The sequence below is a fragment of the Schistocerca gregaria genome, chromosome 1 (genome assembly GCF_023897955.1).
Source record: "Schistocerca gregaria isolate iqSchGreg1 chromosome 1, iqSchGreg1.2, whole genome shotgun sequence".
Classification (NCBI taxonomy): domain Eukaryota; kingdom Metazoa; phylum Arthropoda; class Insecta; order Orthoptera; family Acrididae; genus Schistocerca; species Schistocerca gregaria.
Genome location: NC_064920.1, coordinates 584854868 through 584881277, shown reverse-complemented (window position 1 = coordinate 584881277; position 26410 = coordinate 584854868). Strand labels below are relative to the sequence as shown.

The 26410-nt window shown below is 45.1% G+C and overlaps 1 protein-coding gene across 1 annotated transcript in view; it reads left to right on the top strand.

Annotated features, from left to right (window-relative positions):
- Positions 1-1924: 1924 nt before the first annotated feature.
- The window catches only part of LOC126362645 (translation initiation factor IF-2-like), a 42400-nt gene continuing 17914 nt past the window's right edge, over positions 1925-26410 (top strand). The window contains exons 1-2 of the mRNA XM_050007901.1: positions 1925-2376; positions 2858-3311. Coding sequence (XP_049863858.1) covers positions 1925-2376; positions 2858-3311 — 906 coding nt within the window. The remainder of the gene's footprint in view (positions 2377-2857; positions 3312-26410) is intronic.

Here is a 26410-nt window from a genome sequence, read left to right as displayed (position 1 = left end):
AATGTTATCAAATGTCACTGTTCGCTATACATCCAACGTTATACCCAACCCATAATTCACAGCAGGTCAGCAAACGATCGCGCCGTGACATTTGTGTCAAAAGAGATAAATATGTCTACTATCAGTGTCACAATACTCGTATTTCCGGGCTGGTGTATTGGCACCGTGCCGGCGACGCGACAGCAATATGCGAGCGTGGTACGGCTGATGCGTCATGTCCCTTCCTTTTCAGCTCAAATAAAACGATGAATTACTTGGCTGAAATTCACAAAACATGTGCTGAAACTCGTCACATCACGTTTTTCCAGAGGAAGCTGCGTACACCGTACTTTGTCTCAGAACTGTATATCAACGTAAAGCAGTGAGAAATGTTTTAAATTCCGACACTGTTATCGATTTACTGTCTCACGGCCAGAAGGAGAGTCAGTGAAATTTTCGATGATCTACATTAAAAAGTCTGGTTTCGATCCCTATTACATTAGATCTTTGTCAGTATCCTGTGGTATGTTGTAGCAACTTGTACTCATTAATGCTTCTCCACCACTCACTTCGTCTTCGTAGTCCACGTGAAGACTGGGTTTCAGTACTGTGGTAGCTTTCCTTTTTTCCACAGAATACGCGTCAGCAATAGCTTCACCAGCCAGCGGTTGTTCTACGCTGATGAAACGGGACAGCTTGTTGACATGTCCGTTACAGAGGACAAGTGGCATCAACTGTACGGTAAAAAAAAATGTAGTACGGCGACGGCGGAAAAACACGACTCTGCAAAAAGCACAAAAACTATTGAAAGTTCGAAACTGTTTGGACAGACACTAGAACAAAAGATGCTGCAGGACAAGCTAAATCTCTGACAACGGGAACCGCTTCTATTATTGTTAACTCCCATTATGCTAATGCTATCGTCAATGATTGTCAGCGAATTCCAGACCATGGTTAGGAAACGGGATACAGAGACGGTTTAATATTCAGTCAACGACTAGATCGTTAGCGGAGGAGAACAACTGGTTTGAGTATGTAGGAAGGGGGATGAAACCAGTCGTGTCATTTTCAAAGGAACCACACAAGCATTTTCCATAGTATGTTTGGCAAATTAAGCGAGACGTGTATATAAATGTCAGGAAGGGGATTTGAGCTCATTTCCTCCCAGATGTGAGCCTAGTGTGCTGACAACTGAGCAACCTCGCTTGGGTAATGCGGATGCTAGAATACTGAACGAAAAGAAGCGCTGGTAGGTTCCAGGCTTCACCAACAGATGTGTAAAAGCAGTGCAAAGTGCCATCAAGTTTTCGTGTAATATTTATAAACTTGTTATCGGCTGAATTGTTAGTTTTTCATACGATTTCAGTAAAGAGAGCTGCTACTAGTAGGGAGACAAAACCGGTATCAGTGCATTTTGTTAGTGCGGGATTCTGGAGCAAACTTGATTGATCAATATCCCTCTCCCATCGTCTTAACCTATTGTTCTGTTAATTGATTTATGACCCTCAGAGGGTTGCTTTATGACCCACTGATGTTATTGGTCCTTCTGAGAAACCCGCCAAACCTCCCCCTGACCCCCCTCCTCCTTCTCCTCCTCTATCCCTCTAGGAAATCCCATCACTAATACAAGCACACCTTTCATATCAAGTTAAGTGACTAATTAATTAAATATATAAATTAATTAATCCCTCCTTTTCTGGGGAATCCCTCAGCACCCTCTCTCCCCGCTCCCCGTTACCACCGCCACCTGGAAACTGTCTGTAAAATTGAGTCGCTATTCAGCGGGACGTCGACGCACACACAGTCGCTGAGATGTGCAGCCGCGAGGAGGACGTACCTGCGCTTGCTAGCGACGCGAAGGGTGTGGCAGATCGCCGTCCGGCCGCGCTTGCGCCGTCGGCGGCCCCATCTGGCCCCCCACTTAATGACGACCAGTGCTATGGCCATGGATTTGGTGGACACAGCTCCGGAAACTTTGAAGACAGCACTGTCTGTTCCGCTCCCCGATTCTGAAGATGAGAACTCCACCGCCCCTCAGCCACACGGACGAAGCGGGAAACAGAAGAGGAGGGCAACAGCCGCGACGTCCGCTGTTCGCAGCTCGCCGATCGAGAAGAGGGCCAAGCAAGATTTCGCCCCTGACGCTGATGGTTTTGTCCCGCCCCTGCGCACTGCAAGACGCATGCAGTCATCGACGACGCTTCCAACTGCCGTGGCCAACTCATTCGACGCGCTCGCTGACTCGCCGGACCAGTTGCCGCGCGATCCTGCGCCAAAGAAAGACTCCCATCTCCCGCCGGTGGTCCTCCAGTTTCGGCCGCCCTATGGGGAACTGCAGAAGTTGTTGCGCAGCTGGACAACGGCCGTGTATACTGTGAAGCCTGCCGGACGAGACCTGTACAGGGTCGTACTCCGAACTGCTGACGACTATCGCCGGGTTACTCAGGAGGCGTCTGAGCGTGGTATCCCGTTCTATACCCACGCTTCCGCACCTGACGAAGTCTTGAAGATTGTCATCCGGGACCTCCCATTCAACATGGAAGCCGATCACCTGCATCGCGAACTCGCTGACCTGGGCTTCTACATACGGGCAGTCGTGAAGATGAAGTCGCCTAAATCGCGCGATGATATGCCGCTCTTCCTGGTCGTCTGCTCCGACACCGTGGAGAACCGCAATCTATACCAATTGACGCGGGTCGCCGACGTTCCGGTTCAGACCGAAGATCTTCGCTCCAGGAGAGGCCCTGTGCAGTGCTTTCGCTGCCAGGGGATCAATCACGTCGAGCGCCACTGCTCTATGCCGGACAGATGTGTTAAATGCGCCGGCGCCCACTGAGAAGCCGACTTGTGCACTCTGTGGCGGTGCTCACGTGGCCAGCTATCGTGGGTGTGAGGTGTGGAAGCGTGCCATCGCTCGCCAACGTGGCCAAACACCAGCGCCACATCCGAAGAAGCCAGCAACGAGACGGCCCGGCGTCTCTTTCGCGGCGGCAACGTCAGGGGCGCCCTCCGCCGTCCCGGCTGCGTCGGCTGCTCCTGCTCCTGCCGCGTCCGATGCCGTGCCGATACCTGAGGCTCCTGCGCCTCCACCACAGCTGCTAGTGGCGGACCCGGGTACTGCCTCTCCCGGGCCGTCGGCCAGACCGCGCCCCGCCAATCGCCTGCGCGGGGGTCAGCGCCCCGTGGGTACCCAGCGCTCAGCACCGTCAGTCGAGCAGCCCCAGGTGGACTCTCCAAGCGAGTCAGCCACGCCTCCCCCTTCCAGCGACGGGGCCGCGCCGGCTGCCTCCACCGCTGACCTGGCCAACCTCGTCGCGCAGCTCTCTGCCTTGGTGACCAGTGCTACGAAATTTGTAACTAGACTGTTTACGTTTTTTTATTGGTAACGCCGCCGCTACGTAGCGCTCTGTATAAAATCACTGGCTGTGCCGTGTGCAGTCTGTGGCTGGTTTGCATTGTTGTCTGCCATTGTAGTGTTGAGCAGCGGCAGCTGGATGCTAACAGCGCGTAGCGTTGCGCAGTTGGAGGTGAGCCGCCAGCAGTGGTGGACGTGGGGAGAGAGATGGCGGAGTTTTAAAATTTGTAAGAATTGGTGTCACGAACTGATTTATATATTATGACTATTAAGGTAAATACATTGTCTGTTCTGTATTAAAATCTTTCATTTGCTAACTATGCCTGTCAGTAGTTAGTGCCTTCAGTAGTTTGAATATTTTATTTAGCTGGCAGTAGTGGTGCTCACTGTATTGCAGTAGCTCGAGTAACGAAGATTTTTGTGAGGTAAGTGATTTGTGAAAGGTATAGGTTAATGTTAGTCAGGGCCGTTCTTTTGTAGGGATTTTTGATAGTCAGATTGCGTTGCGCCAAAAATTATTGTGTGTCAGTTTAAGCACAGTCGTGTATAAATTGTTCAAAGGGGACGTTTCAAATTGATTGAAGCCCTGTCGCAGCAACTCACCGCTGCAGTGCCGCTGGCCTCTCCGGCCCCGACCGCTGTCAACACTCACCAGCTGCACCATGGGCAGCGTTAGAGGGCTCACGGTCGTCGCGTGGATTGCCAACGGCGTCCGCACTCAAGCTGGTGAACTTCGCCAATTTCTTCGAGATGAAGCCGTCGACGTCTGCCTTATCAACGAAACCCACCTGAAGCCTGGGGTCGACGTCAGGGCGGCCAACTACTCCAGCTATCGCACCGATCGGCTGACGGCGGGTGGTGGGACAGCCGTTTACGTCCGCAATGGTATTCGTCATCACGTGATACAACTTCCACCACTGGCAACCCTGGTGGCCACTGGTGTCGTCGTTCACACCTCGGCGGGCGCCATCACGTTCGTCGCTGCCTATCGGCCGCCGTCTCGTCCACTGGATCCTGCTGACATCGATGCTCTGCTCTCCTTGAGGGGGCAGGTGTTCGGCGCCGGGGACTTCAATAGTAAACATGTCTCCTGGAACTCCAGGATCACCAATGCCCCTGGCCGCTGCCTGCCGCAGAACGCCACCATGCGCTTGTGGTGGGGCCGTACGATTTGACAATCTTCCCTGCCCGTGGCCTCCCGGATATCATCGACATCGCAGTCATCAAGGGCATCCCTCATCAGATCACCGCCACGACGAGGACGGCTCTGTCTTCTGATCATGTCCCAGTGGTTTTCGATATCGGCTTAGACGCCCTGCAACAGCCCAGGCGAGGCATCTCACTTGCTGGCATCGACTGGGGCAGGTTTCAAACAGCCGTGACGGACTCACTAGCCGCCGCGCCGCCCCCTGCAGCAGCTGGTGCGGACGCAGCACTTCTGCACTTTGCGGCAACCACGATCGACGCTGCCAACATAGCAACGCCGTCCCGACCTCGAACTCCGCCTGACTACTCCCGCCAGCTGCCGCCGGACATCCTTGCGGCCATCACTGAGAAGAACCGGGTCTACCGGGAGTGGCAGCGGACAAGAAATGCTGACACCAAGCGCCTCCTCAACAGGATGCGGCGGGATATCCGGGTCGCCATTGACAACCATCGCAATCGCGACTGGAATAACAAGGTCGCCACCCTCTGTCTTGACGACGGCACGGCCTGGCAGACGACGAAGCGTTTCCTACGCCGCACGCAACGTATCCCTCCACTGCTGGTCAATGGTCAGGCTGTCTGCGAACCAGCTGCGAAGGCTGATGCCCTCGCAGACGTCTTTGAGGCTGCGTTTACGCCGATCGAAGACCCGACCGACGCTGTCCACGACGACCTGGTTGCTGACTGGCTCCCACGCTACTTGGAGGCACGCGACGACGATGACGTCATTGAAGAGACGACGGCGGAGGAGGTGTCGTCCATCCTGCGTGCCCTGAACCCCAGGAAAGCTGCGGGCCCAGACGAGGTTTCCAACGCCCTACTCCAGAAGTTGCCGCCGGTGGCTGTCACTCATCTCGCCGCCGTCTTTAATGTAATCCTCCGGTCCTGCAGTTTTCCGCAGTCCTGGAAACATGCAGAGATCGTGGCGATTCCGAAGATGGGGAAGGATCTGCGTCAGCCCGCGAACTACAGACCTATTAGTTTACTGCCGGCCGTCTCCAAGGTCTTTGAAATGGTGTACATCAGGCGGCTGCAGCGCCACGTTGACGAGGAAGGCCTCCTGCCCGAAGAGCAGTTCGGCTTTCGCAGGGGCCACTCGGCAGTTCACCAACTCCTACGGCTAGTGGAAGATGCGTTCGTCGCCCTCGAGCAGCGTGAGTTCTTCGGCGCGGTGTTTCTGGACGTGTCGCATGCTTTCGACAGTGTGTGGCACCGCGGCCTCTTGTTCAAACTTTTTGAACTTGGGGTCCCGACGTCGCACGTCCGTCTCATCCATTCCTATCTTGCCGATAGGACCTTCCATGTGCGGGCCGCGCATGGCTTGTCCTCCGTCCGTCGCATCAACGCCGGTGTGCCACAGGGCTCGGTCTTGGGACCACTCCTGTATTCGCTGTACACTTCTGATGCGCCGAAGATCGACCGTGTGCGGCTCGCCCTGTACGCGGATGACACGGCTCTATATACGAGGAGCCTCAATGCCGTCGTCTGCAGCTCGCCGTTGACACCCTGGCAGCCTGGGCCGTCAAGTGGCGTCTACAATTCAATGGGGCCAAGACACAGTTCCTGATCGTCACCAGGCGACTCGTTCCTGCGGGTCTGCAACCGCTCACCGTCGGTGGCAGCCCTGTCCCGGGGCGTCCCACGGCGCATTACCTCGGCGTCACCATCGACCGCCGGCTCACGTGGGTTCCGCACATCCGCGAAGTGAAGGCCAAAGTGCGGAACCGGCTTCGCGTCCTGTACCCCGGTGCTGAACCCCGGCTCCCGACTACCACCGCGGCTGGGCATCACTCTCTACAAGGCGCTGCTCCGCCCTGTAATCCAATACGCCGCCGTCGTCTGGGGGAACGCCACCGACACGAACCTGAAGAAGCTGGAGACACTGCAGAATCGCATCCTTCGGCTGGACTTGCACCTGCCTTACGATTTCCCCACCGCTCATCTTCACGACATCGCGGAAGTCCCTCTGCTCCGTGACCTCTTCCAGGCGGCCGCCCGCACCTTTTATGAACGTGCTGGCCGGTCACACAACACCCAAATCCGGACGCTGGGCCGCAAACAGCCGCGCAGCGTCAACACCCGCTGGCCACACCTGCTCGCTGCATAGCTAGCACTGCAGAACTGTGCTGATGAGACACCCAAGAAGACATTCTACATGTGACGACGCATTACATCGGCATGCATGGGAGGCAAAGCACTAACTGCTGCGAACTCCATCACACATCGGAGGAAAAGTTATCTCCGTGCAGATCCACGCGAGGCTATTCGGCGGGAAATGAATTGTAGTGTCTGGAATGTTGATTCATCGATATGTGGTAGAATGTGTGATATATTGTTTATTCAAACAGTTTATTGGATAGTGTATAGAATATAGTTTACTCATCAGTTTAAAGAATTTGGTGCGTAATCGATTGCAGTGCATTGAATATTGTTTAAACAATTTCTGGTAGACAAGGCATTGTGTAGAATATTATTTGTTTAAACAAAGTGAGATATAAGACCGTGCTCTTAATATAGGAATTTGTAGATAAATACCGGACGCTCACAAGTCAGAGAGAGACAGTAAAAAAAATGGTTGAAATAGCTCTGAGCACTATGGGACTTAACATCAGAGGTCATTAGGCCCCTAGACTTAGAACTACTTAAACCTAACTAACCTAAGGACATCACACACATCCATGCCCGAGGCAGGATTCTAACCTGCGACCATAGCAGCAGCGCGATTCCGGACTGATGCGCGTATAACCGTTCGGCCACTCTGGCCAGCGAGAGACAGTCACCACGCAGTCAACCGATCAATCTACATGGAGGGATTAAACACCCATCATACAGAATTTTCTCACACAACACACACACACACACACACACACACACACACATCTACTTCTGTCACTGCTCTACTATCAAACTGGCTAGTTCATTATTCAGCTATCCAGAGTGGGCTGCGAATCCTGCCACCAGTAGTTGTCCCTGCAGCTGTGTGCATGAGTGGACTAACTGGCCAACCACAGCTTTTCTTTGTATGCATCACTCACTACAGCTTGAAGCTAGAATTGTCAATTCGTTCCAGTTATTGTCTATCTCCGCACACCACATGATGTTCTAGGAAACTAGCCAAGTATTTACCACAGTAATTACAATTAAGATGACATTCAACAATGATCAAAGTATCACAAACACATTCTTTGGATGTCTGTGGCTCTGAAAGTATCAATATCTATACACTTTTTATGACTGGTCATAATTCTTCACATTAAATGTTTCATATACCTTACAGCTATCCATTCCTTTAAGTCCACATTAGATCCATACCTCTCTTATGACAGACAGTCTATCACACACCCTCTGAGAAGGACAACACTTCACCAATAACTGTATGCCAGTGTTATGCATCTAACATAAAAAGCAGTCTCTGTTCTACAAGTACACACAAGTGTCGTTGATGCTATCCATAATAAAAATTAGACGAGCTTTTTGGATCGAGGTATGCTACTGCTTCCGAACAAAGTGGTTCAAAAAAATGGCTCTAAGCACTATGGGACTTAACATCTATGATCATGAGTCCCCTAGAACTTAGAACTACTTAAACCTAACTAACATAAGGACACCCAGTCATCACGAGGAAGAGAAAATCCCTGACCCCGCCGGGAATCGAACGCGGAAACCCGGGCGCGGACAGCGAGAACGCTACCGCACGAAAACAAAGTGGTCTTCCACACAAATAGCATGGCATTGAATACAGATGGCGATAGCTGTCTTGTGTATTAACAGACTGGTAGTCCAGGTACACTTTGCCAGTGGCGTAAGCTAGAAATAAAATTGCACTTCTCACTGAATTTAGAAAGTGACTCTGCTGGCATTATGCTAATATTTGCAACTCTCTCATCCTGCTGCTAGATATTTTTCACACTTATAAATAGTATTCGTGATGAATTATGTCTCTATGCTATGCAGACAGTGTAATAGAGGAACTGAGATATGTATTGATGGAGTTATAGGCGGGGGAGGATGATGGTTTATTGAGAATGATCACATTCAGTAGGTGGTATGCTATGTCAGGAATCATTTAAAAAATACAACGATAGATTGAAATTGTAAGAAAAGTACAAAATTCATATGACCAAAGCACTGGCGTTTGTGATCTTTATTGTTATACTTTCAGGTACAAATTCTGTCTGCGAGTTGAAAGTAAGTCTCTCCACTCAGCCACACACTTCGGTTGAATCCTATGGACATGTTGTTTAATGATTACATCCACTGCTGCATCATATTTTTGGCACTCTCATATGTCAAAACGAATCACATTTTTGGAACCTATCTACTATGGACTACTGCAGCATGGTTTCAGACAATCTCTCTGCATCTTACAACTGCTCCTCAGTCTCTGGCTGGTCCTCCCGGCAGTTTTGTAGGAACTGAGCAGAAGTTGGAATGCACTTTGTCTGCCACATTCTGCATCCCATGCAGAAACACGACGAGCTGAGTTAATGTGAAAGGGCTATGTTTCGTCCACTCACTGGGAATGGGAATATGTTGTTGTACCTCCGCCAGTTACGTACAGTGTGTAAGTATAGCACCAAACAAAGCTTTCTCCTACATCATGAGGTAGTATAAAAGATAGTACAGCAGTTATGATGGTGTTTTTATCAGTAAAGTTAGGAAGACTCCATATTGTATGGGAACTGGAAGAAGGACAAAGATTTTGCTACTGCATTTCAGTGAATTTCTGAACTGCATAGAGGCACTGCAATTTGAAGAACGTATGCATCAGTCAGGGTGAATTCTTGTCTGTTGCCCAAACATTCTCTCTCTCTCCTCATTATTTTGTACCATCCAAGAAATAAAAACTACAAACTATAAAAACATCACTAACATCACCCAGTAGAGAAATCGGTAAGTTATTACCACATCTCTGTCTCTGACATACCAAAAACAAACACCATCTGTGAGCTGACATCGAGCATATGTGGCCGTCCTAACAAATTTAATTAAAATTACAGGTATTTGTCCACTGGCATAGGTATCCAGTGGTAAAAGTCGCTTGCACAGACCAGTGCAATGTACAATAAAAGTATCATATCCCACAGACTATGAATCACAGGATTCCTGCGTTGTTCTTTCATAAGCAGTTTTTCAGCTGTAACACATCCAAGCAGTGTATGACTACAGCTTGGTACACAGCCATACATTTTGTTTTTCCACCACTACTTTGAAGTCTGCATCAGATTATAATCTGACATTAACATGATTCGATACATTGGCTCTCACAGACAGGTGGAGATTGCGTGATTTTTTCTTATAAACAAAAATCTGAAGAACATCATAAGACATGGAAACTGGAAGGATTTGCTGCATTGGACAGGATTTCCAAACAGCTATCTGGAGGTGATGATCCCTACCTTTAATTTCATCTTCCACATTATTTTCAAAGTGACCCAGACCATTGCTTTCTCATATTGTTGGTGTATGTTGCACACAGGCATATGATCGCTATTTTGGTACCCTAGGTGGTCGTTATCCTGACCTCCAAATCTTTGGACTCTGCGTTTTTATGACTTACAGTTCATAACTACATGTGGAACAATGGGATATTCTGCAGGTCTTAAACCCATAGAGCATGAATAGGATGCACCAACAGTCATCAATCCCACTAGTGAAGAGGTGGAATGATTTCCACACAAACAGGTGAGCACATAAGTAACAAAATGCCTCCACCTTTTTTGTCATATTCTCATCATTTTTATGTATTTTCCATCAATTGTAATTTTGCCACGTTTTCCGTGATATCAAAACATTTTACACCATCACTCAATGTCCAAACCATCACTCTTGACAAATTGTCACATCAACGCCAATGACAATGCAGCTTGGTTCTCAGTCTCTGTATTATTGTTAAGCCACCCCCTCCATAACCTTTGAACGGTCAAATACGTATGGGCATATTGTGAACCCTGTTACATGATCTACATCGCATGACATAAATACTCTTTCTTAGTGTAGAAAATAGCCATCAGAAGAGACGAGGTGCTGAAAACTACGTTTCTTAGCCGAAACACTTTATAAATTCGGTAAGATTTTATTACGATGTGCTATCTCCCAATATGTGGATGGAGTTACAAAGTATTCTTGCATTCATGGATCAATAGCAAATGGATGATCTCTCTGTGCATCCTGTAACTGTTCCTCTGTCTTTCACCAAACCTCCTTGCAGCATTGTCTCTGATTTAGTTGGGAACTGGCCATAAATTGGAAAGCACTATACCCGCTACATTAAATGACCTTTGAAGGAAAAGAACGAGATGAGTTCCACGTAATCAATACAGTGAGATATAGACTAGTTTGCCATTCTGCAAGGACTGCTCTGTCCCAGTCTTCCTCACGTCACCTGTATTATTACACATGTTCTCTCTAGATGTTTGCATGCTGAAGAGTTTGTCATTCTTTGTTGGTGTATAGTATATAGGAACCTGATTCATTTGAGTGTTTCATGTGTTGAAACAGATGATTAAGCAGCAGAAGAAGAAGATGAAGAAGAAACGTTTGAGTCATGCATGATTGACCTCCAAACAGAAGGAGTTTGAAACATTGTACGTAAATTACTTGTGTTATGAGTCAGATAGAATAGTTGTAGTATCCATACACCATGCCAGGAAGGTCCTGGGAAGAGAGAAAGGATCGTAAAATGTAAACACAAACACATAGCCGTGGTGTCTGGTATATGAAATTAACTCACCATGCTGCATTAACTACATGATCAGACAAACTCTCTTCCACACACTAAATTTGTCTAGAAAATGTATGCACATGGTTTCCAATACCTCACGAACCCCTAACTTAGAATCACTGCAGCTATGAAACTGATACTCGATATACTCGATTTATGTCCAAGTTATGACTGTGAAATGGAGTATTTCGCCTACATCTTCGTTCTTCTAGAGAAGGATTCTGCAGTAGGTTTTCCATCATTCTAGTGAACATGATCAATCACACGTGTGTTACTGTGGTACTGTCGTATGAAGAGGTTCAATGTTAACGTTTGCTGGTACATAGCACAGTACGTCACACACAGATCGCAATTTGTACTACGCAACTGATGCACCCTGATAACGCAACGGAAAAAAATGGTTAATTGCGTGTAAAGTGGCCTGTCACAGCATCTCCGTCCCTCTAGAATGCCTCGATAGTCTACCATTAAATCATACCTCATTACAACCCCTCTCAACCAATCACTCCATCTACTTTCTATCATCCTTTAAAAGAGATCCATGTCAGTTTAGAGGCTGGTGGTTCTCTTTTCCAGAAAAGCATCAAAGACACCATTCAACTTGCGTAGATCGCTATTACTTCAATAAACACATACCAGAATGATGTTAAAAGCCATGCAGCAACTGTCCTCTAAGGCATTTGTTAGCTAACACCGTATGGTTGTGATTGGTAGAGAGTACATAGAAGCACATTGTAAATGCTGCTTGTAGGGTTTAAAATACCTAAACAGACTTGCACAGTGTCAAACACGTGATCAATTCTGTAGTTATGCATTGCAGCACCTCAGATGGTAATATAACGCTCTTTACTAAAGCACAATTTATAAACGTCCATAAGGTGCACACCAATAACTTTGTGGTCATGTCTGAGCTTGTGATCCAACATATATAAATTTATTACTCCCATTAGGTGGTCATCCAAGTTAAACATTCTCTTCTAGCCGTCTTATCACTCTCGATGAAAAACAGCTGTTTCCCTCGTTCACAGTGCTTCCATATCATCTTTTCTCATATTCCTCTTGCTGCCACACACTCGTTCCCATGTGTAAGAATTTCCTGCACCAGTCAGTAGACACGAAAGTGCTTTTTCATTCCCCCTCAGTTTCTCCGAATTTTGGTGTATTTTCCCGCAGTTCAACGGTATTTTCCATCAATTTTGAACCGAGCGAGTTATTGGAGTGATTAGCACCCTGGACTCGCATTTGGAAGGATGACAGTTCAAACTCGTGTCTGGCCATCCTGTCATAGATTTTCCGCCACTTCCCTAAATCACTTCAGGCAAATACTGGGATGGTTTCTTTGAAAGGGCAAGTCCAACTTCCTTTCCCATCCTTCCTTAATCTGATGAGACTGAAACTTTCAGGTACCTCCAACATAACGAAATTCTTACAAAGTGACCTAACTCTGCAAGTATCCAGCTATTGGAGGCACAGGGAACAAAATCCAGTAGAGGTTGGAAACGAAGCAGTTGCAGAATCGAATCCCACTAAATGTACAGTCCTGGTATCCGCCAATAGAATGCAGGGAAAAACTGCACACAGGCACAAAGGGGATAGACTTAAATTGAAAGAACAATATGTTCATGGGAATGTGAAGGTGTCATAAATGATGAATCAAGTTTGCCCCTGTATGTATGCAACCTGCACTAACAAATGCACTGATACTATCTGTGCCCCCTACCATTCTATCTGCTGATATCTAATGGAAAGCGCCAAGTACTCGTTAAAACATTTGGTAATAATTTAATTAACTAATTCACCGAAAAAGAATCTCTAATTATAAAGAACCATTGATTATCAGAAGCAGAGTCATCCTGCCACTGCCTGTGTAGAACCCTTCCACTATTAGCGAACAAGAAAGAAGGTACAACTACAGAAATAACTTATATGTACGAAGAGTAGTTTCACTAATAAATCGCAGCATGTTTTTTAATCAGAGTGTGAAAACTACTCTAAACTGCCTGTTTCGCTTAAATAGTAACTTGTAATAGACATTTTAAAAAGTGCCATAACAGCGAATGTCTTTAATAACAGTTATATAAAGTCATTGGAAACGAGAAAGTTTGGTTCAATCAGCACAGTTTTGTAGTGCGCTATATCCTAACCCTCTATCCAGGTATTCTAAAAGTAAACCACACGTTAACCTGGAATTCGAATTACAATGCAGTTTGAGTTTCTCGCAGAAGAAAACCGGTGCCAGATGCAAACTTTTCCTACATTTCAAACAGAAACACTAAGGCCAAAACTGGGAACCATACAAGCTTGCATTAGTACTATGACATGTAATTCCCAACCACAAAGGCACTCAGATGACAGTTAACAAGGTTAATGAACTACTTACATAACACAGAGTGTTATTTCTAAATACAAAAGCACGCTATTGAGAAGGGAAATGCATACCTTATCCTGCAGAAAAACTGTGCAACTTGACACATTTGGTTGGGATATTTGATGTTAAACTTCGTGATGAATGATTAGCTCTTATTATTTCGTTGACCTCAACACTGAAAATGAGTTTGGCTCGCTGACAACGCAGTTTTCATGACGTCTGAATGAAAATTTCTGAAGGACATGAAGGACAATGAACCAGTGCCAGCGTGGCACTCATCACAGACATGCGTGCATTCGTTCTGTGATCAGATTGCAGTATATTTTACACGGCTTGACAAAAGACTGATGGATTCACAAGGGAAGAGAGAGGAACAAAAATACTTCACGGTTTGAGGAGGTATTTTGCATTATTTAATTTCAATGCCGAATGAAATTTATAAAAAAAACATTTGCCAGTGTAACGAGGCACCCCCTTCGGCCTGGATACCTATACCGTTTGAGCTCGGAATGGTAATACTTTCTTCCGTTTTTTGTTTAATTTATTAGTTTCCACGACAAAGGTAACATAGAGCGTTGTACCCTATCCTGTGGCAAGCTGCCCACCAGTATTGTGAATAGTTCTTGATATCCTCTGTACGACTTATCTTAGAAAATAGATTAAGGAAAGGCAAACCTACGTTTCTAGCATTTGTAGACTTAGAGAAAGCTTTTGACAATGTTGACTGGAATACTCTCTTTCAAATTATAAAGGTGGCAGGGGTAAAATACAGGGAGCGAAAAGGAACCAGATGTCAGTTATGAGAGTTGAGGGGCATGAAAGGGAAGCAGTGGGTGGGAAGGGAGTGAGACAGGGTTGCATCCTCTCCCCGACGTTATTCAATCTGTATATTGAGCAAGCAGTAAAGGAAACAAAAGAAAAATTTGGAGTAGGTATTAATATCCATGGAGAAGAAATAAAAACTTTGAGGTTCGCCAATGACATTGTAATTCTGTCAGAGACAGCAAACGACTTGGAATAGCAGTTGAATGGAATGGACAGTGTCTTGAAAGAATGATATAAGATGAACATCAACAAAAGCAAATGAGTATAATGGAATGTAGTAGAATTAAGTCGGGCGACGCTGAGGGAATTAGATTAGGAAATGAGGCACTTAAAGTAGTAAAGGAGTGTTGCTATTTGGGGAGCAAAATAACTGATGATGGTCGAAGTAGAGAAGATATAAAATATAGACTGGCAATGACAAGGAAAGCGTATCTGAAGAAGAGAAATTTGTTAACATCGAGTATAGGTTTAAGTGTCACGAAGTCATTTCTGAAAGTATTTGTATGGAGTGTAGCCATGTATGGAAGTGAAACATGGACGATAAGTAGTTTGGACAAGAAGAGAATATAAGCTTTCGAAATGTGGTGCTACAGAAGAATGCTGACGATTAGATAGGTAGATCACATAACTAATGAGGAGGCATTGAATATAATTGGGGAGAAGAGGAGTTTGTGGCAAAACTTGACAAAAAGAAGGGACCGGTTGGTAGGACATGTTCTGAGGCATCAAGGGATCACCAATTTAGCATTGCAGGGCAGCGTGGAGGTTAAAAATCGTAGAGAGAGACCAAGAGATGAATACACTAAGTAGATTCAGAAGGATGTAGGTTGCAGTAAGTACTGGGAGATGAAGAAGCTTGCACAGGGTAGAGTAGCATGGAGAGCTGCATCAAACGAGTCTCAGGACTGAAGACCACAACAACAACAACAACAACATCCTCTGTACTGGTAATGAGGGGTAGCTGACCTCTTAGGTGCTTCCACAAGTGATCTATTGGGGACACCATTATGCAGTTGTGTTGGCAAGCACTGCCCCTATGAAAAATGGTACCATGATCCTGCAGGATGAGGGGTAGCACGTGAGGATGCTGGATGTCTGTGAGGTATTGAGTGATGTCAGATCTCCCTTAGCCACTAACTGTAACCTGTATACTGGTACTGAGATGGAGTCGACTTCCGTTCTCCTCCCGTTGGGGATAACCATATGCAGACAACACCTGCACGGGCAAGCATTGTCCCGTTGCGCCAGAGTTCCCTCTGTCACTAACCGTATCCTGAAGGCTCTCCACACCATGATTTCAAGAGTAATACCGCTGTGTTTCTCTAAAATATTGAAAGAAGGGGACCTCTCCATATTCGCCGACTTAGGTTTTCTATGGCCTACTAGAGCGCCACGATTCTTAGCTAAACACAGTCGACGCCATCGGTCAGCAGTACATGGTCCCCGGCCCCGATATAAATCCCAAAAAAAGCCAGAAGCGCAAACATGGGACGCTAATTGCACAGTCCGACTGCTGCTAATTTCCAACAAGTACTGAGTGATGACACATAATGTGACAGGAAGTTAGACGAGGTTACGAAGTGCTTGGTGCACAATATGGCGATCCTCCCCCTTGATGATCAGACCTAATCGATCTGAACCGTGGTGAGGAGTATGTCTGTCCTCATGTTCTCACGCAGTCCAACATCGGGTCACTGTCACATCCGACAGCACCAGAAATCTCGATATTGCACAATTAGACAAGCCGACCAAATGAAGGCCTACAATTAGGCTCCTATCGAATGCATTTAAGTGCTGATAACGGTGTCTCACACCAGTACTTGTCCTTTCCGTGTCCTTACCGGTGATCAATCAACTGCTCACGCACTTGTCTACCTTACGAAGCCTGGTAACATCTCTAAACACAAACAACACCAGCTTCGCCTGGTGGTCGTTCTATTTGTCAAAGATAATTGCATCTATAACTGTTTCCATACTCGTACGTGCACGAAGTTTTATTGACAATGAGTGCTCTACCCTTTTTTGGCAGGCAGTCTGTTAGCAACTACTTTCAGAATTTATTTGTCTAGGTACCACATTTAAGAGGTTAACATTGCAAGATTACATGTTAAGCCATTGGATATGTAAAATGATGGTACATTAATAGGTGCCAGTATATTGAATGCAAGCATGCAAACGTGCATGCCATTTATTTTACAATCACCGGATGCCAGTTTGTGAGAAGGAGTTGAATGCACGTTGCACTTTGAAGTTCAATACAGGAACGGTTAATACTTGTGAATGATGCTAGAGTTGTCGTCCAATGATATCCCATATTTGCTCCATTCGAGACAGATGTGGTGATCGCATGGCCCAAGGCAACAAGTCAACCCTCTGTAGAGCAAGTTCGGTTAAAACAGCGGTATGTGGGTGTTGGAAAGCATCCTCTGAACGCTGCTCATGAACGGCAGCACAGCAGGCCGAATCGCCAGTCTTCAGTCAGAGTGCTTGGGATAACAACGAGAGTGTTCTTGTTGGTCTAGAACTGCGCGACCGCTACGGTCTCAGGTTCGAATCCTGCCTCGGGCATGGATGTGTGTGATGTCCTTAGGTTAGTTAGCTTTACGTAGTTCTACGTTCTAGGGGACTGATGACCTCCGATGTTAAGTCCCATAGTACTCAGAGCCATTTTTTTTTATGTTCTTGTTGTCGTACGAAATCGCACCCCAAACCATATATCCAGCTGTAGGTTCAGTATGTCTAGCGCGCAGATAGGTTGGTTGCAGGCCGTCACTGGCACCGAGGAGAACCAGCTTCCATCAAAAAATACAAACCTACCCTCCAATGAGCCTTCGCTAGACACTACTGAAGTCGCAAATGGTTCAAATGGCTCTGATCACTATGCGACTTAACTGCTGAGGTCATCAGTCGCCTAGAACTTAGAACTAATTAAACCTAACTAACCTAAGGACATGACACACATCCATGCCCGAGGCAGGAATCGAACCTGCAGCCGTAGCGGTCACGCGGTTCCGAACAGAAGCGCCTGAAGTCGCAAATGGCGGTGGTTCGGGGTCAGTAGAATGCAAGCTAAGGGTCGTCCGGCTCGGAGCAGTGCTTGAAGTAACCGATTTGTAGCAGTTAGTTGTCTCATTTTGATGCCAACTCCTGCAGATCCAGTACATACGGTAGAGTCAACCTCTGAACTTGTTGGTCTTCCCTCTCGGTAGTGCCTCGTGGCCGTAAGGGCTCCAAACGACCACGTGGCACTACCGAGAGGGAGAGCATTCCAATGACCATTCCTGCCAGCAGTAATCTTGTACAGTGGCTGCATTCTTTCCAAGTCTTTGTGTAGTATCGCAGTAGGAGCGTCCAGTTCCTCGTACCCCTAGTACACTACGCAATTCAAACTCAATGGCATCTTTGACGCCTTAAATACATTCTTTACTAACATCAACTCGCCACATTATAGCTTAAAGGTAAATAACACTCACGATCGTTACAGCGCGTATTTAAAGCAAACTCGTTTTGCATTCTCATTGTGGCACTATTAGCGCCATACGTAATCGACTGGTGTTAACTCTGAATGAGTAGCATCTATCAGATGCAAAAGCATGCCTACCAACTTTCGTTTATGTCGCACAGCTCCTCGGTGTTGCTACTTATTTTCATCAGTATATATAGATCATAGAACTCCACTATCAGTACAATGTTAGGCTTTTTAAAGGGGACGTGTACGTTTTTTTCTACAGAAATGAAAGCTAGAGATACAATGGTTCTGGCAATTTAGGTTTCACTCTAGTAAAAAACTTCATACATTCTGAAATATTTTACTTTAAAAGTTGGCAGCGGCGGCGCGGTTACGAAGTAATGCGCAGGTGCACTGCCCTGCAGCCTACACCAAACAGACCACTATCACACGCACATTCTACCTACATTATTGTCTACTAGTGTTTCCTTCTCTAGTCTGGTGTACTGTTGTCGCTATCAAATAGGAAAATACACCGAAACTCATTCCACGTACATTTCGGACAGTGCTTTCCCTATTTTGGTGTGGCTTGTGATATTTGCGGTCGTCTCATCAGTATACCGGTTTTCAATAATAAGGAAAAATATGTGTTATGTTAATTTACTGCTAATGTCCCAGAAACGCAACCACAGTTGCGGCAGTGTAGGGTGAACTATACCATATCGACGGCATCGTTCACGTTCTACAGTTTCCAATATCCGCACAAGTGTCATGGAAACGGACACATACGCACCCAGAATGCGTCGACGTACAAACACAGCAGCTAACTATAACAAAATTGCTGCTATAGCGCACAACCCTGAGGTAAGTGTACGACGGACTGCACACGGTTCTGGAATGAGCTGTAATATTGTGTGGGGAATTGTGCAGAGGCATATGTTCGTTCAGAGAAAGCATTTTAAACATGAGCTGTTTAACTTAATGCACGTATCGTTAACCGGTTTCGGTCATAGATCATCGTCACTGGGTGTAAGGTAAAAGAGATCAGTTGTAAACGTATCCCACTTTACTTTTAAGCTGTTACCTCATCTGGATTGTCACAATGAACCCACACAAACAACTATCATAGCCCATCCTAGAAATATAACATTGCATCGGTATCATATCGCACTCCACCAGGAACTGAACTGTAAGGGAAATACTTTGGATGCTGCATTGAATTCTGACCTTTAGTACTTCAGCGTTTCGAGGCTCATCTTTGATTTCTTACGTGATACTACGTTTTCGGATGAAGCTTCGTTCACAAATCAGGATCGTGTGAATCTGCGGAATATGGACCATGCAAAGCCCCCGTCAACGATAGTGAGGTGTCGGTGTTCGGTGCGACATCACTGGTACCAGTGCTGTAGGCCCCTATTTTTATCAGGGAACGTTAAGCGAATGCCTATATGGATACTTTCTGGACACTCTACCGCTTCTCGTGAAGGAACTGGAAACTGGTCTATCAATATGGTTCCAGCATGGTGGATGCCCCACACACTACGCGTGTGTTTCCAGGGAAGTTGTGGAGGCAGTGTTTCCAAATAGGTGGATAGGACGAGGAGGCCTTGTGAGCTGCTCATCTCGCTCCCCTGACGTGACGCAATTAGACTTCTTTCTCTGGGGCGCAGTGGAAGAGCATGTGTACCACAAATTTCCGCTACCAGAGAATACGCAACAACGTATTACCGCTTCGTGTGCCGCAAAATCTGGGGAAATACGAGTACTACAGCCTGTGTACCTCTCACTTGTTCACCGTCTCCACAAATGTAGTTATGCAAATATAGGGACTTCGAGCATCTGTTGAAGTGACACACCTTCATCAGCCGTGACGTTACTAATTATTCGTGCATCCGTCTTCCTTGCTGGACGTCATGAAAAAACTTGAAGTTTTTGTTGGCTATACAGGGTGTTACAAAAAGGTACGGCCAAACTTTCAGGAAACATTCCTCACACACAAAGAAAATAAATATGTTATGTGGACATGTGTCCGGAAACGCTCACTTTCCATGTTAGAGCTCATTTTATTACTTCTCTTCAAATCGCATTAATCATGGAAAGGAAACACACAGAAACAGAGCGTACCAGCGTGACTTCAAACACTTTCTTACAGGAAATGTTCAGAATGTCCTCCGTTAACGAGGATACATGCATCCACCCTCCGTCGCATGGAATCCTTGATGCGCTGATGCAGCCCTGGAGAATGGCGTATTGTATCACAGCCGTCCAAAATACCAACACGAAGAGTCTCTACATTTGGTACCGGGGTTGCGTAGGCAAGAGCTTTCAAATTCCCCCATGTATGAAAGTCAAGAGGGTTGAGGAAAGGAGAGCGTGGAGGCCATGGAATTGGTCCGCATCTACCAGTCCTTCGGTCACCGAATCTGTCGTTGAGAAGCGTACGAACACTTCGACTGAATTGTGCATGAGCTCCATCGTGCATGAACTACATGTTGTGTCGTACTTGTAAATGCACATGTTCTAGCAGCACAGGTAGAGTATCCCGTATGAAATCATGATAACGTGCTCCATTGAGCGTAGGTGGAAGAACATGGGGCCCAATCAAGACATCACCAACAATGCCTGCTCAAACGTTCACAGAAAATCTGTGTTGATGACGTGGTTGCACAATTGCGTGCGGCTTCTCGTCAGCCCACACATGTTGATTGTGAAAATTTACAATTTGATCACGTTAAAATGAAGCCTCATCCGTGAAGAGAACATTTGCGCTGAAATGAGGATTGACACATTGTTGGATGAACCATTCGCAGAAGTGTACACGTGGAGGCCAATCAGCTACTGATAGTGTCTGCACGCGCTGTACATGGTACAGAAACAACTGGTTCTCCAGTAGCACTCTCCACACAGTAACGTGGTCAACGTTATCTTGTACAGCAGCAACTTCTCTGACGCTGACAGTAGGGTTATCGTCAACTGCACGAAGAATTGCCTCGTCCATTGCAGGTGTCCTCGTCGTTCTAGGTCTTCCCAGTCGCGCGTCATAGGCTGGAATGTTCCGTGCTCCCTAAGACGCTGATCAATTGCTTTGAACGTCCTCCTGTCGGGACACCTTCGTTCTGGGAATCTGCCTCGATACAAGCGTACCGCGTCACGGCTATTGCCCGTGGTAATCCATACATCAAATGGGCATCTGCCAACTCCGCATTTGTAAACATTGCACAGACTGCAAAACGACGTTCGTGATGAACACTAACCTGTTGATGCTACGTACTGACGTGCTTGATGTTAATACTGTAGGGCAATGAGTCGCATGTCAACACAATCATCGAAGTCAACATTACCTTTCTTCAATTGGGCCAACTGGCGGTGAGTCGAGGAAGTACAGTACATACTGACGAAACTAAAATGAGCTCTAACGTGGAAGTTAAGCATTTCCGGACACATGTCCACATATCTTGAAGCAAAGCAAGCGCTGTATCATGTATAAGATACAGAGGCGAGCGAGTGCACGGGACTTACCCTAGTTCACTGCTAGTAGCGTCACGTCATCGTAACGCGCCTGCATATAGTATTGCACCACATTTAACATAAAAGTAAAAATTAAGATTTGTGTGTAAAACTTTGTTAAAGTATAGTTCTATGTAATAATGTTTCAGGTAACAAATCTTAATGTTATAAAATTAGTAGTTTACGTAAAATTCACGTTTTGAAAGAAAAATAGGAGGCGCTAAATAATGACGCTAGGAAGCCAAAATTTGGTGAGAAGGTGCAGTAAGAAGTCATTAATGAGTGGTGCTGGTTTCCAAAACCATAAAACTAAAATTGACTCCAGAATCCGCGTTTTTCGGAAAAATCAGAGGCGCGAAATAATAGAGCTACAATATTGAAAATTGGTAGGATGCTTCAGTTCACCCTAATAATAATAATGGAAATACCACAATCAGTTACCTCTTCTAGTTTTTTAGTAATTTAGTAAAAACTACTTTTGTGAGTAAAATGTACATAAGCATTATAGATTAAGTACTTTAAATTTTAATGATAAAACAAATTCTTTAAGACCAATGATCAGATAGGACAATTAACAAAGCTACACCAAGTTTTAGTCTTGTAGCATAATTAACAGCTGATACAAGTATTGATAAAGCTATGGTTCAGAGGTAACAATCTACCGTTAGTTCCATTGTAAAAATTCTAGAGAGTAAAGTTTTAATTTTAGCGGGCTGAGATTTTCTACGTGCTTCTGTACTGCTCAGATGTATGTATACAAAAATTGAGAAGTTTGTAAAGCTATTATTAAATGTGATATTTAAGATTATGTGCCTGAGATAGCGATCATTTGGAGGCTGCAGGCACCTGCATAGGAACGGAAAGAACAGATGCTCTCTTGGCGGTACGCGCCGGAGCTATATAAAAAGAGCGGCAGAGGCAGTAGTAAGCTCACTCCGCATTAGACCAACGCCTAGTCCACGCGAGCTTAACGTCCGATTGCGCCTCGCCTCGGGTGACGTCATAGCGGGCTGTGACATGCGCGTACTTAGCAATGTAAACGGACATTGAAAATCGCGAGGACTGTACACCGTCCTGGATCGTTTAGACTTCGGTAACAAACTGTTATTGTGCCGTCCGTGTGAAGTATAATTCCGCGTGGCAAGTGGTGACTAACTCCACTTTTAAGGCGAGCATTAATCTTTTTTTTTAACATTATTGCGAACTATTAATAGAGCACCGTTAGTTAGAGTAATGAACTATTCGGGAGGAACTTGCTGTAGAAGTCGCCTCTGAACTATTAAACGATTGGCTGAATTAACAATATTTAATGTCTTTAGCATTTTCAGAAGTTTCGAGTAATTTGTGTGAGCCTTTAAGATAATAAAATCTTGTTTGGAACTTTAAATTTTATTGAAGCAGCCCTAATCCCGTGAAGAACTATGGATATTTTTCGTTTACAGGAATGTGGCCGTGCAGACTGGGAACTAAGGTCAGTAAGTTTCCCTTCGTTTTCTGACTGGCCACCAAATTAGTTGCCAGGCTCGCGTGATTTAAGGTGGCAATGTTCAACTTTCATTCAACATTAAACAACGACTTCTTCGCCGTCCCACATATGTTGCATCGGCAATAGTCTGTTACGTGAAATGAACATTCAAACAACTCATTCGACAACTTCTTCGCCGCCCCACAATCTTTTCTTTATTTGTGTGTGAGGAATGTTTCCTGAAAGTTTGGCCGTACCTTTTTGTAACACCCTGTATATCATTAAGCATTGTGTTCAGGGCACCAGAACCAAGTCTTATCACTAAACTGTACCTCTTGTTTTCATTACTCTAGCAAAAACATACATATGATACTTTTTTAAAAAATCTTTGTGTTGAAATGGTTTTCGTCGATTTTCATTGGTTCTGCATTCCTGCCCATTCTGTGTGGCCCTGACGTAAGTGCATCCCTAAATTTTTTTGCGATTTTGAGATGGCAGAGTTAGGTAGGCGCACCGACAAAGTTTAGGAATAGGTTCTTCACACCAAAACAAGAAAAATATATCTAGTAAACAAGGGACGTAAAACGCATACATTAAGAGCTATCAGCTCAGGCTCAATAGAAGAGTGTTTTCTGTTTCACACTAAGAAGTGCTGATAGTTGTGTTTACTAGACATTATTCTCTTGTTTTGGTCTATACTTCATCCTTCTAATATACATAAGCATAGTCCTTTCTGTAGAAGAGACCTATTTCATAGTATCGAATATGAGCAAGAGCTCATATCTCTTAACGTATGCATTCTACAGTCCATGTTTACTAGAATTTTTTTTTACTTTTTTCAGTATAAGGAACCCTTCACTAAAGCTTGTAGGTATATTTTGGGACACCTTGTCATTATTAACTTTTGTGAAAATTTCAACATACAAAAATAAAGGTACAATGTGATTATGACGGAGATTGCTCCAAGTGACAGTGTATTCTTATTCAGACTGTCCCCTCAGCTAGTGAAGTAACTCTTCCCTAAGCCTCATCAGGCACAAAGGTCACATTACCATTATGGGCGTGGATCCCAAGCGACTGGAGAAAAGCGCTAGTGACTCCTGTGTATAAGAAGGGCAAAAGAACGGTCCCGCAAAATTACAGAACAATGTCCCTCATATCGGTTTGCTGCAGAATCCTCGAACATATTCTCAGTTGGTATGTAATAAATTTTCCTGAGACCGACAGTGTCAAATGGTGCAAGATGTTCGAAAATCTGAGGAAAATAGGAGTAATCTATAGGGAAAGACAGGTACAAGACCCAAGAAGGAATAATAAGATTATAAGAAAGAAGTCATTCAGATTAAAAGGGCTGTAAGACAGGAATAAAAGAAAGGTTCAAGAGTGGAATTCAAATTCAAGGTGAACGACTTTCAACAAAACTTGCTAAAGACACGTTATCATCGGTAAAAGTAAAAACAATTGCAGGATCCACTGAAAGGAATAAACAGTCTAATGAGTAGAGAGTACTGATTGATAATGAATCTAAAAGAAGACAAAAGTAATGAGAAGTACCATAAATGAAAGTCGAGACAAACGTAACGTCAGGATTGATAGTCACGAATTAGTTGAAGTTAGGGAATTCTACCAACCAGTCAACAAAATAACCAATGACAGACGGAGCAAGGAGGACATCAAAAGCACACTAGCACTGTTAAAAACGGAAGTGTACACGTTGTAAGTAGGCTGTTTAGGTTTTCTTATTGGTAACGCCACGTAGCGCTCTGTATGAAAATCACTGGCTGTGCCGTGTGCAGTCTGTGCCTGGTTTGCATTGTTGTCTGTCATTGTAGTGTTGGGGAGCGACACCTGGATGCTAACAGCGCGTAGCGTTGCGCAGTTGGAGGTGAGCCGCCAGCGGTGGTGGATGTGGGGAGAGAGATGGCGGAGTTTTGAAATTTGTAAGAATGGATGTCATGAACTGCTATATATATTATAAATATTAAGGGAATACATTGTTTGTTCTCTATCAAAATCTTTCATTTGCTAACTATGCCTATCAGTAGTTAGTGCCTTCAGTAGTTTGAATCTTTTATTTAGCTGGCAGTAGTGGCGCTCGCTGTATTGCAGTAGTTCGAGTAACGAAGATTTTTGGTGAGGTAAGTGATTTGTGAAAGGTATAGGTTAATGTTAGTCAGGGCCATTCTTTCATAGGATTTGTTAAAAGTCAGATTGCGTTGCGCTAAAAATATTGTGTGTCAGTTTAAGCACAGTCATGTATAATTGTTCTAAGGGGACGTTTCAACGTGTCCAATGTAGACCGTAATTTGAGGAACAAAGTTCTGTGAATGTGCGTTTGGTTCACAACATTGTATAGTAGTGAAACATGATGTGTGGGAAACCGAAACAAAAGAGAATAAAAGCATTTGAAATGTGTGCTACAGATGATTGTTGAAAATTAGGTCGACTGATACGTTCAGGAATTTGGAGGTTATGAGCAGAATCGAAAGGAATATGTGGAAATCACTGATAAGGAGAACGGACAGGATGAAAGGACATCTGTTAAGACATCACGGTATAACTTCCATTGTACTGGATGGAGCTGTAGAGAGTAAAAACTGTAGAGGAAGACAGGGATTGAAATATATCCACCAAATAACTGAAGACAGATGTTGCAAGTGCTACTCTGAGATGAAGAGGCTAAAGAGGTTGGCACAGGAGAGAAATTCGTGATGGGCCGCATCAAAGCTTTCAGAAAAGCGATGAAAAAAAGAAACAGTTGTCCTCGACGGCGAGTGCCCATCAGAGACAAGGATATCATTGGAGTGTCCCAGGGGAAGTGTGTCATGACCGCTATTATTCTCTGTTTACGTAAATGACAAGCCGGACAGGATGGGCGGCAATCTACGGTTGTTTGCTGATAATGCTGTGGTGTACGGTAAGGTTTCAAAGTCGACTGACGTGAGTGTAGAAGGAAACAAGATGACTTACACAAAATTTCTAGTTGGTGTGATGAATGGCAGCTAGGCCTAACTGCAGAAAAATGCAAGTTAATGCGGAAGTGTAGGACAAACAAACCCGTAATGTTCGATTTCGGTGTCCTGCTTGACACAGTCACGTTGTTTAAGCATTTGGGTGTAACATTGCGAGGCGATATGAAATGGAACGAGCATGTAAGGCCTGTGTTAAAAAATGTGACTGGTCGATTTAGGTTTATTTGAAGAACTGTATGAAAGTGTGGTTCGTCAATAAAGGAGACCACATATAGAGCGCTAGTGCGATCCATTCTTGAGTACTACACAAGTAGTTTGGATCCGTAGTAGGACAGTTTAAAGGAAGTCATCGAAACAATTCGAAGCGGTCTGCTAGATTTGTTATTGGAAGATTAGCATAACACGCCAATGCTATTTAGATGCTTCGGGAACTCAAATGGGAATCCCTATAGGATAAGGGACGTTCTCTTCAAAGAACAATATTGAGAAAATTTAGAGAACCATCATTTGTAGCTGGCTGCAGAACGGTTCCGTAGACTCCAACATACATTGCCCCTAAGG